The sequence below is a fragment of the Anopheles bellator genome, chromosome 1, assembly GCF_943735745.2.
Source record: "Anopheles bellator chromosome 1, idAnoBellAS_SP24_06.2, whole genome shotgun sequence".
In the NCBI taxonomy this organism is placed as follows: Eukaryota; Metazoa; Arthropoda; class Insecta; order Diptera; family Culicidae; genus Anopheles; species Anopheles bellator.
The window spans coordinates 38,429,472-38,444,223 of record NC_071285.1 but is presented as its reverse complement, the minus strand read 5'-3'; the positions used below and the strand labels follow the sequence as shown (position 1 = coordinate 38,444,223).

At 48.7% G+C, this 14,752-nt stretch overlaps 1 protein-coding gene across 1 annotated transcript in view; it reads right to left on the bottom strand.

Annotated features, from left to right (window-relative positions):
* The window catches only part of LOC131215546 (bifunctional heparan sulfate N-deacetylase/N-sulfotransferase), a 35,305-nt gene extending 20,783 nt beyond the window's left edge, over positions 1-14,522 (bottom strand). Inside the window, exon 1 of the mRNA XM_058209937.1 lies at positions 13,651-14,522. Coding sequence (XP_058065920.1) covers positions 13,651-14,522 — 872 coding nt within the window. The remainder of the gene's footprint in view (positions 1-13,650) is intronic.
* Between the last annotated feature and the right edge of the window lie 230 nt (positions 14,523-14,752).

Genomic DNA, 14,752 nt, shown 5'->3' with positions numbered 1-14,752 from the left:
ATAAATAACTAAATAACGATGGAATTAGTAGATGTGGAAAACTCGAAACATGCAACATGAAATCTCGAACATTTTGTTTTGCACCGCACCGCTTTGCAAATAACCAATAGCTTCAAATGCCTGTTCCAATGCCAGTTCACGAAATTGAATCAACATGTCATTTGATCGTCATAATTTTGCTTTGAGAACCTTGCACCATCTTAAACTAACAATCAGCATCTTAAAAGACTTATTGCAAAGGATTATGCTCATATTGCGATATTTAACAAAACAATGAAAGTCGTCCTCTAAGACGTTAGCACACCGAACACTAATAATAATAACGACGATATGGTATCCGGCCACCGTTCCATTTGCGATAATGACAACGGAGCGGTAATTTCCAAGCAAAAGTTTCCGCGGTCATTAAGCATCGATTAGTGAGTGGCCTTAATTATGTTGCGTAACAACGTCTGCGCGGTGGGTCGTACTAGTTTCGCGCATTTTTGTCTTCTGCTGGCGGACGAAAAGCGATGCTAAAACCCCCGGACCAACGCCTAATTTCCTTCAATTTTTATTATTGCACAAAAGGGCTGGACGATGAAAGACGCATCGAGCACTTTGGAGCCCGGCTTGTTACCTACCCACTGGGGCGCCCTGAAAATTGACCCTTGCCAGAAGGGCAAGAAGCGCACTGAGGAGTAATTCTGCACAGCAGCGCAATTCAGCAGCGACAAACCGTTCACTCTACGGTCTTCGCTCTGATGCACATTTCGCGCGCAAGATCTACTACCGGTCCCTCTTTTGCGCTGCCTGTCGGGGGGCTTCGGTTCCTTGGCGAACGCAATTCGACGCGATTGCCTCTAAGTGTGCCGCTGCGAGAAATTCTCCATTATAACGTAATTAATTTAAATTTATGCCTTATTCAGTGCAATAATAAGCAATTAGCGGAACCATCGACACTATCGTGGCGTCCCGCTTGGGCGCACGGAAAGTTCACGCCAAAAGATAATTGCGTTTTTCGCCGATGCCGGCGCGAGAGAAGCGCCGAAGCCCAAAAGGAGTTCCGGTTTGGTTGGCCGCAGTCAAGTCGATGCGAGAAGAAGCACTGCGAAGCACTTCTTCGCTTTCGGCCGTCGAGATAACGGAAGGAAAAGAATTTTGCATCGATTTTATCTTCAAATGCAATTTTAGTTGCCTGATTTCATGGCGCAGGAAGCTCTCTCGACTAAGCATTCTTTTTTTTGATTTATTTGTCGATTGATTTGCTTAGTCCAAAATGATTTTTAAACGGTTGTCATTTTATGAGGTTGTGTGCTCTGGGTCCTTTAAGTATGGAGTCTCAGCGGATGCGGTCGGTCACGATCTGTTGCGGTCATTTTTGGTAGATGATATGCTAAACGAACTACGACGACGACCCAACAACTGTCCCGGATACCCGGCTGTAATCGCTCGGAAGAAACAACATAAATCACAGCCATAATATCGTTCATTTGTTGCCCATTTTCGAATTTATTCTTCTTTATTTCCCAATCCAGCATCCGGCACTCGAGCGACACACTCAACTTGAGTGCCGACCAACCAACCAGTGGACATCTTTTAGTTTCTGGCCTTCCCGGGAGCCAGAGTTTCATTTCGCTCATGGCATGCTCATGGCACGATGTTTCAGATGGTGCCACCTCCGTGTCAACTAAGAACCTCCAGTTCTCGTTCATCCCCGCCATCCCCGAAGGAGCCGGTTGATGGCATAAAGAACATTTATTGCCACATATCATGGTATGCCCGCCAGGACCGCACTTCCGGCAAATGACGCTGCAGCTTGCCGAACAAACTTATGCAAAGCCACCCTGTCCTGTGCTGCGCCAGCTTCCTGGCCTGATCTGGTTGCCCGGGGGTGTGCCAAGGGAACTTTTATCCCGACAGCACATCGTCCAGCCAGCTGACCCACAAAAACTGGAAACTCCAGTGTGCCAACGGTTATGAATATTGGCCAGCGCCGTTCATCTGTTACTTCGTTTTTCGTTTAGTAGTTTATCTACCGACCATTTACATGAACTCCTTTTTCTCTGCGAAGCGGGAGGATCCTGATTGAATATGTTTGCCACCGACTTGGCCAACGGTTCTCCCGCCCGGAATATGCTGGGACAAGGTCCCTGACAGCAGGCTTCGTATCATTGGTTCGGGCACAAAAAAGGATTTTTCATTCTGGACGTGAACGGCGCCCCATGATTCGTCGTTCGATTCTGGAAATTATGGATTTATGTTTGGTTGCTGCAGACACAAACGGGAGTGGTCGCCGGGACAGGAAGCGCCGGTCCTGCCGCGAACGCCGATGTGTTTCGATATGTTCGGCCACCGCCGCTCGGAGTGAGTTTTCGTCAGCAATTGATTTTCTTTCCGTTTGAACAGCTGAGTCGATAAGTGAAGCAGAAAGAGCAAATATAATATTTTATCGAAGCGGCTTCGAAGAACTGGAAAACCGAACGTTTCATTAACATGGCGGTGAAAAATATTTACCAACCTTCCGATATTGAAAACCCAATTCGGCATCATTTGGGTGCCTTATAATGTTCTCTCGATAATCATTAAACCGCTACGATTGAAACTTTGAAATGTGGCTGAAAGTAAAACAAATATTCACTGCAACTTTCGTTATGCTTCGAGAAGCCGAATAGCGAGCACCAACTTTAGGACCTTTTTGATCAGTCCCGGACGAAGCTAAATCAACGGCAGATTGCAACCATGATTAGGCTAAGCAGCATAAGCTGAGCTGTACAAAATGCTATTTTGTCTATTTTGATAGTAAAGCGCATTGGCCTTCGTAGAGCGTACCTTACGAGTTGTAGCACCCCTTCAAAGCGCTCTGTTCAATAGATTTTTCACTTAATTTAAACATCAAAACAATCAACATGCAATCTACCAAGCAGTCAATTCTGGCCAAGGCGGCTCCGAAAGTGTTTTTAAAAATATCCTTAAGCCGAATAGCGGAAAGCTAAATTTAAATGTTTAAGAAACATTCCGTTCCGAAATTCCTCAGCCCCTACGGCGGGATTTGGTGGCGGCGTAATGGAGAAAGAAAAGTCTAGCAGGAAACCGAACCCACGGAATGTACGACTGGAATGCTTTTTCGTCCGCATTTTTTTTTTTCGTTTCACTTTCTTGGATTTATCTTCTATTAGACTAGACACAGAACAAAACAATAAAAATAACCGAAGCGTCGGCCGTCAAATAAAGAGAGGCTGGCCGGATGGGTTCAAAAAATTGTCTGGAACATTTCATGCACTCCTCCTGTATGTGTGTGTGTGTGTGTGTGTGTGGATCAAACGAACGGTGGAAATGCACCTGCAACCGATATCCTGTCAAAAGAGACCGTAGACCGAAGAAAGCCTTACCACGGACCGAACCGGGGGCCGGTCGATGCTCAAAAGCTCATCACGAGATTCATGAGATTTGAAAGCAGGATTGAGCAATGAGGTTTCTTTTTCCAAAGGGTTTCTCTCTTTTTGGTCAGCCGTCGATGCAAGTCGAACGTCGGAAACGTCCAAAATTCAAACGGTGCTAGATAGAAAGGATCTTTTACCACAAAAAGAAGCACAAGAAAACACGACAGGCATGAAATTCCGTCGGTCGGTGGGAAGTGTTTGAGCTTCTCGGCTCCCCGGGCACACCGAACAACATGCGGAAGAATGCGATGATTCCGTTCGACGGAAGTCAAAAGTGCAATTTCGGGGTGCTGGTTGCAACCAGAACCCCCCCGCCCGTTCCGGCCGTTGCTACCCACCGTGTGCCCCGGATTGGGCCGTGATTTCAATTTGCACTCTAAACCAAGGAGCAGTAGTTTTATGCTCACTTTTTTCGGGATCCGCATTCTTTGCTAGAGCCCCCGGGGAGGGGAGCTGCGCACCGTACCATCCATCGTTGCCGGGCCCCAGAAGAGGGCTTCGTTATATTCAAAGTGAAGTGGCCGTTGAGCAACCCCTTGCAACGGTGCAATTTCTGCAACCGGAAACGATAAAGAAAGACGAGCCCGACAGCAAAAAAAACCCCAATTGCTCACCACGCCATCGTGAAGGTTGTTGGTCAAAGTTTTTGCTACGGACATCCGTCCTGCTGCTGCTACGTGTTGTTCCTTGTGGCAACTATTACTACTTCCATTATTAACCCGCAGAACCTGGTGTACGCCTCTGGGCTGAATAATGGGCCGCAATAACGCTGAAACGAACTTATTGTCGGAAGTCACACTCAAACGTAGGGAGGACAAATCGTAAAATAAAAAAAACTTGAAGTCACTTTCTGCATTTGAATTTTAACGACGGTTTTCGGAGAGCATAACTTTGCTTCAAGAGCGACTCAAAAACTCGAACGCAAAAAGTTTGAAACATCTTGCTGTACCGTGGCAGGGCCAACGCAATAAGTTAGTGTTTTGTGGGAAAACTATTTTCCATTGTCCATCAGAAGGTTTATTAGGCTGTTTTAAAACTAGTGCATTCGATCAAATGCCAAGGATGTGTAAAACCATTGTGGCAAGCCTTAGGTAGCCTTTTTAAACTGTCAACCGGTTTGCATGGAATTGAATGCGTTTGAAAGAGGAAGAATGTACCTTTCTATGTTGTGTACCTAAACTACTGTTACCAATCAATACGCACGGTTACATTTAATATTTTTATAGCTGGAATTTCGTTGTTTAAAAGAAATACTGTGTAGCAATTAGATACTAAAAATTGTACAATAAATCTTCGATTTATTTTGGCCCCGAAATATCGTTATTGGGATGACGTTTAAAAATGAAAAAAGAAAACAACAGCAAATGCGAAATTATGTCCCAGTAAGCTTTAGTACAATTGCTTATCAAAGATAAGCTTGTAGCAATACCAATCGGAAATCAAACCAACTGTTTTGCGAAGCGATTAGCCGTCTTCACCAAACACACCCCAATCGCAATAAATTCATAATCCAAAAGTTAAAACTAAGCACACGAACGACCGCATTATGAATATTTGGTCACAAAATTAACCAGAAACTAAAACTTCAAAGCATGAGAGCGTGGTCACACCCAAAATTTCAACCGGATGACGGGCCTACATTGCTGTCAGTAATATTTATTTGACGCCACCACCGAATTGTCGATGCATAATGCAAGCGGTCAATCAACCGTGGCCAAAGGCGCCCAGTTTTTCGGGCCACTTCCGGTTAGAGCTAATTATTCTTCATCAGCCTGTTCGGGGGGTACTCGGCCAGTGCTGAATTTGACAAATCGCTCGAATCAGGAATGTGATTTGTAGGAAGGCCATCCAACTGCGACCAATGAAGGCATCAAAAGCACGTCTTCTCTTTCTCTCTCTCGTTCACTATTTCGTCCTTTTCACAGGAACCGTGGAAGCGCTGCGAGGGTATCTGCATAATGTATTATACGGAGAGCGCCGATTCCTGGCGAGGTGCAGCCAACCGGCAACGATGGCGCAATTTTCCGCGTTAAAATCGCGAATTTTCCGCTGCCCTCCAAACGGCAGACATGGCAACAACAAGCAACAACAACGGCGGGCAGGCAGACGGATGCGGTGGTTCCATCGCCACCGGGTGGTCCCGGTTTTCGCGGTCAACCTCAACACGGGTGGGAGGAATTCGGTTCGGTTTTTCGTTTCCGGCCCGTGGGTAGCGTGTGCGCGCGGCCGGAAATTAGCTAGCATACATTCCTGGGGCGGCCCCGGGACCGATGTGGTTTCGGACGCGAATACCTCAAGCGTATAAGTAGGAGTATAACCGATTTTCCAGTCACCGGCTGGTTTGGTGGCGGCGATGGCAAGCCCGGGGGGCGTAAAAATCCCTCCTCCCTTGCCGATGTATGAAGCCATTAGCTGTCGGGAATAGTTTAGTGTTTTGGTGTAGGTGAATATTTAATCATTACACCCCAATGTGCAACACTAAACATGGCGGTCACGAGGTGAGCCTGTTTGTTTGCGTTGCTTGTTTTATGCGGTCACCGAAATTGGTCGAAATAAATGGAATAGGTTGAATACGAACTGGAACGTGTTGTTGTTCGGCCCTGGTTCAGATCGTTTAGTTTAAATTACTTTAAATCAACCGCAGACCAATCATCGGTTAACAACGAAATTGCTTTTGTTTGTTTATGTGCAAAGGACAATCATATTCATTGAGCGATTGATCTCGCATAGCCCCAAGGGAACGAAAAGAGACGAAGTAGTATCCAACACACACGGGCTAATAAACTGTATTAATTGTACTAAATGAATCATAAAAACACAATTGTAACTAATAGAAAATAAAAATTCAGCCCATGTTGTAACTAAGATAACATTTTAACTAATGAATCAAAGTGAATCGACAAACAATTAAAGGAATGCATATGTATAATTAAATAATAAGCAAAGTCACAAAAAACAACTATGAAACTCTGAGACCCAGGACACATGAACTACGAACCTAACATTGATTTAAAAGTCTAGGCAAAGTCCAGACTGTGATTTGCAGTTCCACAGTGCCAGACAAACAACAATGATTGTAAATGTGGAGTCTTGCGACAACCAGCCATCGATTATCACTAAAAGCATGGCAAATTAAAATTTAAAACGCAGTTTTGATAACGTTGTCGAGGCGGCCTGCGAAAGCCATCGGATAGACAATTTGTTTTCTTTTTTTTTTGGCCAGCAGCAACCAACGAAAACATCAACAAGTGTCCAGCATGGGCCAATGGTGGACGTAATGTCGGATGTTACTCATTAACATCAAACATTAGGAATCGCATTCGAGATCGCAGTATTAAATAAGTTCAACACACGGTTTCATCACGGCACACACATGATTTTAATAATCTATACACTAACGTAACGGTAGTCCGAACATGTTCGGTTGGTTCTTCGATGCAATACTTTTTCAGAAGTTTCCGGCAACTACAATTTCGAGTTCACGAGCTATCGCGTAACACTAAGTTTCATGCGCCACCGCCATCGTTGGTAGCGGTTGACCACCGCTGATCGTACTGCAGCTGCAGTTGTTGCACATCGGCCCGAAGCCGCTGCACCGTGTCCAGCAGACGCTGATTATCGGCCGACAGATTGCGCACCAGTTCACGGTCCTGCTCGCGCTGGGCGGCCTGCCAACTGAACAGGAAGTCGGCGACCGTGTGCGTGCAGCAAATCTCGTTGATCCACGAGTCGCGGCAGGTCGAGTCCTTGCGCACGATCTGAATCTTGCGCGCCTCGATGATGGTGGCCGCCGTGCGAAGCCACTGGCAGTCCCAGGGATTTTTGCGGAGCGACACCAGGTTCAGGGCGGGGAATGCGTCCTTCAAGTACGGCACGAACGTGAGCTTGTTCTTGCTGAGCGACAGCGTCTGGAGCTTCGGGAATTGTAACCCGAGCCGCGAGTCGAACGCCTTGATGCGGTTGTCGTACAGCGAGAGGATCTTCAGCGAGCTTGCGTTGGTGAGCAGCTCCAAATCGAAGTACTCGATCGAGTTGTTGTAGAGGTAGAGCTTTTCCAGCCCCACCAGGTAGCGAATGTTGCGTGGCACCGTCACGAGGGCGTTATGTACCACGGACAACACCTTCAGGTCGCGGTTCTCCACCGGTTCCACCTCGACATCGGTCAGTCCGTTGCGCTGCACGTTGATCTCCGACAGGTTCGTGCCGGCGATGTACATTCGCTTGATGCAGGTGTTGTTGTAGAGGTGCAGTTGCCGCGTATCCGGAAACAGCGAGAACACCTCCTTTCCGAAGTACGGTATCGAGCCGGACTTAAGCAGGAGCGTCGGGTGCTTCGGGAAGTGTATGTTGAGGTCAGCCACCGAGCCACCCGGGGGCACGTCGAGCAGCACGTTCTCGATGAAGCAGAAGCCGGCCTCGTTGATGATGGAACACTTGTAGTGTTTCGTGGTGTAAGCGCCGTTGGCCGCGGCAGAGACCAACACCGGAAGCAGCAGCAACGCTGGCAGGATGAGGAACGCTCGTAACATCGTCGTCGTCGTCCGAATACTGAGGAATGCACTTCGAGACTGACTTCGAGGGCCGAGGCGACTAGGCTACGGCCGCCCAGACTCCTTATCAGCTACAGCCCAGAGTAGGAGCACGGCGAGGGATCACACATCACGTCAGTGGTGATGACAGTGGAGTGGCCTTACGTTGACGTATTCACACCCTTGGCCGAGAGCACATCGTTTCGTCGGTCACTGCCGAACCTTCGCTCGAATGTGCGCTGGGAACAGGATCAACACACACCCACCACACAACGTATTGCGCTGATTGCCGACGCGACGATAGTCTCGAAATAGCTTCCGAACCGAAATTCATCTAATCACTTTCCCCTGGCGGGGGGCGTACGTAAGTGGGTGTATGAGTCTGTGTGTGTTTAACGGCATACATGTTTGCCAAAGCATTATCAGTCTGCCGGCGTTTGGTGGTGCCCCAGCATAGCACAACGGATAACGACCTTTTCCCGAGCGAGATGATCCGTGATAAGCCCGCTTCGGAAGCCCACACGTTCACGTTTCGATGGGTCCAGAAATCCGGCTGGACGACGAACCCGTACCCCACTTGTGTCGGAGGTTCTAACTGATAATTCTTCGCCCGAATGGGACTTCCTATCGCCCGGGCTGGGCTGTGGCGTCAAGCGGACCGAGTGAACAGAAGCGAGAAGCCTGAATCACTGCGGCGGCACAGATGACCGGTCCGAGGCGGTGTCGAGCGGTACAATCCCACGCTGATTATGACGTCAAGTGGCGTCAGCCAAGAAGCTCACTCGGCTTGCAATGCGACGTTAGGTATGTTTTGCAAGGTTTTAAAAATTGCATCAGCACTTTAAGTTGATTAATAAATTCTCATCACACTTGAGCTGGGGAAATCGAAAACACCATTCCCAACGTGCCTCGTAATCGCAAGTCGCACACGAGAGCTTTACTTCAAGAGAATAGTGGCGCAGTGCAAGTCACAAACAGATGGCGCACTTCTTTTACAATTGGGCTTTGGTTATGAAAAAGGGCTGAAATTTTTTTAATAGTTGTAAATGTTGGAGAGGTTCATTCCTTCCATTTATTTTTTTCCATTTTTCTTCCAGTTACTGGTATGTTCGCATAACATTAGTATTGATTGTGGCTGTCACTGTATGGCACTTAGCGCCGTCCTGTTCGAATCAAACGTCGTCCAAGTTCCCAGCTTCAATTTCGCCAAAAAACCAATCAGCCAAAATCCGCATCAAACAGTCACACGTTGTGGGTGAGTTGGCTTCTCTTGCACGATATGTGGGTTTTCCGAACCACAATACTGCTTATTAACATAGCCACAGAGGTGGAAATGATATGTAATGGAATTTGCTTTTGACGAATGATTTGGCGACCTACCACTTTGGAAATAAATTTTTCATATTTCTCAATTTTCTGCAACCAAAACTATATTTTATGCATAAATGTCATGAATGAGCCTTTCAAACAAATGTTCAATCATTGAACAATATTCAGCCGTTTTATATAACCAAATGAAATCATACATCGTTAATGAAACCCCTTGTACATCAATCGCTCAATGTTCATCCTACGTCATTGCGTCTGCATATGTTGATTCTAACGAATGTTTGTTTTATTTCCGAAATTCGAACTGGGGACGTAACGCGCAGTTGGCGCCATCGGCTATTATCTCGTTAATATTGCCGTTGCAAAACAAAGTTACGTTTTTGTGCGAAGTTAGCACAGTCTTTGTTCGAGCAGTCAGAGTCTCATCTCCAACCGGCGCGAAATGTTTAGAGAGCGAAAAAGTCGGAAAACTGCACAGGAAATTTGGGAAAATCGCGTTTTACACGTCCTTCATACGTTCTCTCTATACGTGCTGTTTATGCGCACTGATTCGATTCTCGCAAACTGCTCGAATAATCGTGCTCGAATGAATGAATGTTTGAGTGAATACACAAAGGAGAAGGTTAGTTCAATGATCTTGAAACACGTTTTATAACTAAGTAGCGTGTTGATTATCATCGCCACTTATGCTAACATCGAATCTGGGCGTTTAAACTAAAATTTAGATTCACCAGAGCTAAACTCTGGCCTGAGAATGAAATACACTTAAGAAGTGCCATAAAACGACCAAAATATAATGTTTCTCAATCACGAATGTTCAAATTATTTAACCGATTCAACCACGCCATGGAGTTCGCCGACTCCGCTAGATGTTTGGCGTCTACAAACATTGGTTGTTCACCAATGCGGTTCTCGAAAATATCAACTCCTGATCTCAGCATTTATTTGTGAAAGGAAATAGGGGAAATTCCAATAATGAAATGGACCACCATACATTAAGGAATCACAGCGACTTTCCGTGATCGACGTTCGGCTTCAGACTGTGACTGTTCCACAGCTTCCACGCAGGACGATGATGTCTCCTGGAAGATGTCGAAAGTTCACTCGCGCGCTGTTGGTGATCATCATTTGGGTGGGTCGCATTTTTTTCTCGCTCCCCGAGTGCGCTGTAGTTAACGACACGAAACGGAAACACGACGACGACGTGTGTCCTCGTGCTCGTTTCGGGAGCCCAGCCCCAGATGGGCGGGTGTGGATGCAAGTAGAGCTTCCCGCCCTCCAGTTGTTTGGCTCGAGTATTTAATTCATTAAAACTTTCGACCGCTCCCCGATGCGCTCGCTTCCGGTTCTCCAGAGCTTTAGCCCGGAAGACTCCAACCCCCCCCCAAAAAACGGGTTAGTGTTTGTGTAGGCAAAACAACAACCGACAAAGTTAGCGAAAGAGGGTCGCGCCGGTGCAGCACAAGGCAAAAGCGACACAAATCGCCTCCATTCAACAGTTCCAACCCACCCCTCCCGTGCGGGCGGCTAACTTTGTAAATGAGCTCAAGACTTTGAGGCACTGGAGCTGCTGCTGCGTTTTTTGCTTCTTCATCCCACCATTTTGGACCAGATAGTTGGGTTGTCTGGGACGAACGGCAACACCACACAAAAAAGCAGTGTGCACTTCCGCTGTATATGTGTGACCTCTCACGGACTCTTGGAATGTCCTTCGCATTCGCCGCCTGTCTGCGACAGTGTGGAAGAGGAAGTTAGTGAACCCTCCTGCCGGTGTGTCCTGGTGTGGGTTCTGGCGAATGTCGGGAACCAAATTTTATGTTCCCCTTTCTGTTGGGAATTTATTACAACTGAAATAGTTTGGAGAGATTCTCGCCGAGTGTGCGGGCGGTCGTGTTGGAAATAAATTGAATACATAACACCATGGCGACCTCCGGGAGGAGTTTTGCACCCCTTACAGCCGAGGCAGCCAACAAAAACATTTGACAAACGCCAAAGCTTATCGAGAAGAGGTTCTCCCCGACGTCAGACTCCACAAACACGAATTGCTTTTCCCGCGGCCATGCACAACCTCCGTTCGCCATGTTTCAGAGGTCCCAGGCCCACCCGAAGAGAGTGTTGTGTTGCAAGTAGGAGGCTACCGTTATACCGCCCAAAATTGGACCGAAAAAGTTTCTCTACCCAAATGCTGGCTAAACACCCCTGACCAAGCTGACAGGAACAAAAGATTGCGATTCATTCCTGCTGCTAGGACTTTTCCCGCTCAACTTCAACCAAACCGCCAGATCCTAAGATCTTGCCCGGTTGCCCAAGATCGAAGCTCACCGTGGGGTTCCCAGACAGACAGGATGTGCCCGGAAGGCGCGCTCGCTCAAAGACCGAATCCATCCAGCGCGGGAAGTGTCAGGATACGCGCGCCACGCGACGAAAGGTCACACAAACGCACCGCATCCTTAAGCAAGAAAAAAGCTGCCCAGCGGGCGACGTGGCCCCTTCGCCGAAAATGGAAATTGAAATTAAGATAAAGTTTAAATTTAATTAGATTTTATCAACCATTGCCGTCCGGCCGAGAGCAGGGAGGTACCGGGGGCGAGTGCCCTCGCTTATGTAACTACCAACTGCGAAGAACACTTCGCCACAATGGGGCTTGGGCTGGCGAAGAGTGGTTTGTTTTGGGTTGTTCCCAACAACGTCTGGAGTTCACGGAGCGGACCCTCCCGGAATTGGACTTGGAAAAGGGTTTTGCGCTGGCGATATGCTGGCGATAGAACGCAGAAGATTAAGGAAGTTTGATTTCAATTCCCGGGTACTGCGCGTCGTCCGCACAGGAATTCCGCTGACCCGGTCGAGGACCCGGTTCGGCTACCAGGATTATGATTGTCGACGACGTTTTAACACGCGAACGGAAGATAAACCGGAGTACGGAACGCAAACACCCAGGCGTGTGGTGGTGCTAGGTGGTTGTCGTCCGGAAGTGCCAAGTGCTCGAAGACCCGGAAGTCGGTTCCCGAAGTGAAGTGTGACTCAACCCCGAACTACTTGAGACAAGAAACGCAAGCTTCCGGGTTGCGGGAAACTCGAGTTTTGTGGAGTAACCCCTACACGAGCGATGTGACCGTCTCTGCTCGCCAATCCCAGGTCCAAAGGCTAGTTTAAAACGGACCAACAGTGTGGGATTGTGTATGTGTGTGTTTATGGAAGGAACTGCTTCCGTATGCACACAAGGTCGTCCTCGGAGGCCTTAATAAGAACATTCCTTAGCCGTGCGGGATGGGCGAAAATTAAATTCTTGTCCAACTCCGGGACTCCCGGGGCAGCACAATTAAATGCCTGAGTGGAATAATTTACAGTTCATCGATTCGATAAATTCTGCGCCCGCTGCCCGTCGGCCGGGACAACGAAGCGGCAGGCGGGATTGCAGGTCAGAGTCCGGCACGGCCCAGCACTTCTAAACCATAACCACCGGAAGGAAGACCGTTCCTTAACCGGCCGACACCGGTTAGAGTGTCAGAGCTTCGAGGATAATTCGACGAAGTTACACAGCAGCACCAAAGCCACCGTAGCCGCCGTACACAGACCTAATTGAGTGAGGCGACCTGAATCGCCACCGGAAAGACACATGACTCCAAGGTGGTTGCAGCGCCTGCCGGTGGCTGTAGCATCCTGTTAACAGGTTGATGAAAGTGTGCACTAGGCGCTCTCTGCAGTCCGGCCGGCCCGACAGCCTTTAAAACATGCCCTGTCCGGGACACGGCAACCGAAAGGAGCTTGTCGTTCAGGAAAGATATACGGCCGGGCGGATGGTGGCGATTTACGGCTGGCACAGGTGACTCGCAAACGGAGGACACCAACGTAAACCGCCATCCGCACAATGCCGTTCTTTGCAAACGAAGAATTTAATAAGGTTCGGCGTTGAACTGGAATGGCGGCCACGGTATCCTTTCCTTTTTCCTGGGGCTGTAGCTGAGGCCGATTAATGTTTGACATTGTCAATTGGTCATCCACATCGAGATGGATCGAATCTTTTCGGTTACGTCCTAAAATGATGAACCATCATCGCGATTGAAAAATACATCATTGATTTAAACACTGCATCAGAAGTGATTTAAAAATAGTAGAGTCAATTACGTGTTTCGTGACGATCGATTTTCCGTAGCCCATAACAGAATCGTGCCAGGCCAGCGTCCTCTTTTTGTTGGCTACTTGTTATCAAGGCAAAAAAACGAAGGTATTCATTTCTCGCTTCTCGTCAAACATGAACTACCGTATAATTGGGCACCACAAAACGGACCTAAACTGATCACTGGACCTAATGAATCCGATTATTGCGATTGCCGCAGAGTCGAGTCCACAAACAGGGCGGAACCACTTACCTAGTGAAGGCGGAACTATCCATGAAGTACTGCGACAGCCCAACGGTGGCCACCGAGAAGACGACCAGCCCGATGAGGAACGTGCGTATTTTGCCCAAATAGCACCGAGAAAATACGGAGTGACCCCAGCCACTGTTGCTGCCATTGCCACTAATTCCGTTGAAGCCCGTGATGAGGCCACCGTTACTGTAACTACTACTGCTGCTGCTGCTGCTGCTACTGCCACTATGGCGACTATGACTGAGGCTAACCTTCGAACTGATACCACCGTCACTATTTACACTATTTAGACCGTACACGGTGCAGGAACCGCTGGGCGGATGGACGGCACTACCACGGTCCAGTTTGCTGACTCTAAGACCCCCGTCGGGCCCCTCACTAACACCCCCGTTCGCTACTGCAGCCGTGCCCGTGAGCCTCATGGTTCCATCAGCTGCACTGGACGGCCCACCGCCGGTCACCAGCGGGATGTTGTCGGCGAACGTTTGGCCACCCAGGCTGGATGGTGGACCCCGAGCTAGGTGTTGTTGCTGGTGCGTCCGCTTGTGATCCAGGCTGGAGCTGGCGTCGCCGTTGGAATGTCGGCAAAGTGACGGACCGGTAAGTTCGCCTTCGCCCGAAGCCCGAGGCCAATGCTGCTGCTGTAATGGAGGCCGCCGATTCTGGTCCAGAAGTTCGTGGGCGAACTTCGCCTGACTGCCGTTGCTGGCGATGCTGCTCGAACGGCTGCTGCTCCTGCTGCCGCTGAACGCTGCCGGGTGACCGGCGGATGGCAATTGACTGTGCGGCTCGTTGCTGTGGAAGTTCTCGATGCTGGCCGACGGCGAGGATGAGGCGCTCCATAGCTTCTGCGTGGATTCCGATGCTCTCATGGTGAGAGACTCTGACTGATCGGACCAGCCCTCCCCGACCAGCTCCCAGCTGTTGCCGATTCTTGGACGCGTCGCCCACCTCCCACGTTTGGGCTTTTCCACGTGTCACGTTCAACACTCACACGGCGACGCCTGTTGATGGTGCGGCCACCGTCGCCCGTCCAGGAGTCTCGGCCGGCGGGTAATTAAAAACGCTCGACATGGAATGTGTGACTTTGCCGGGCGGTGCA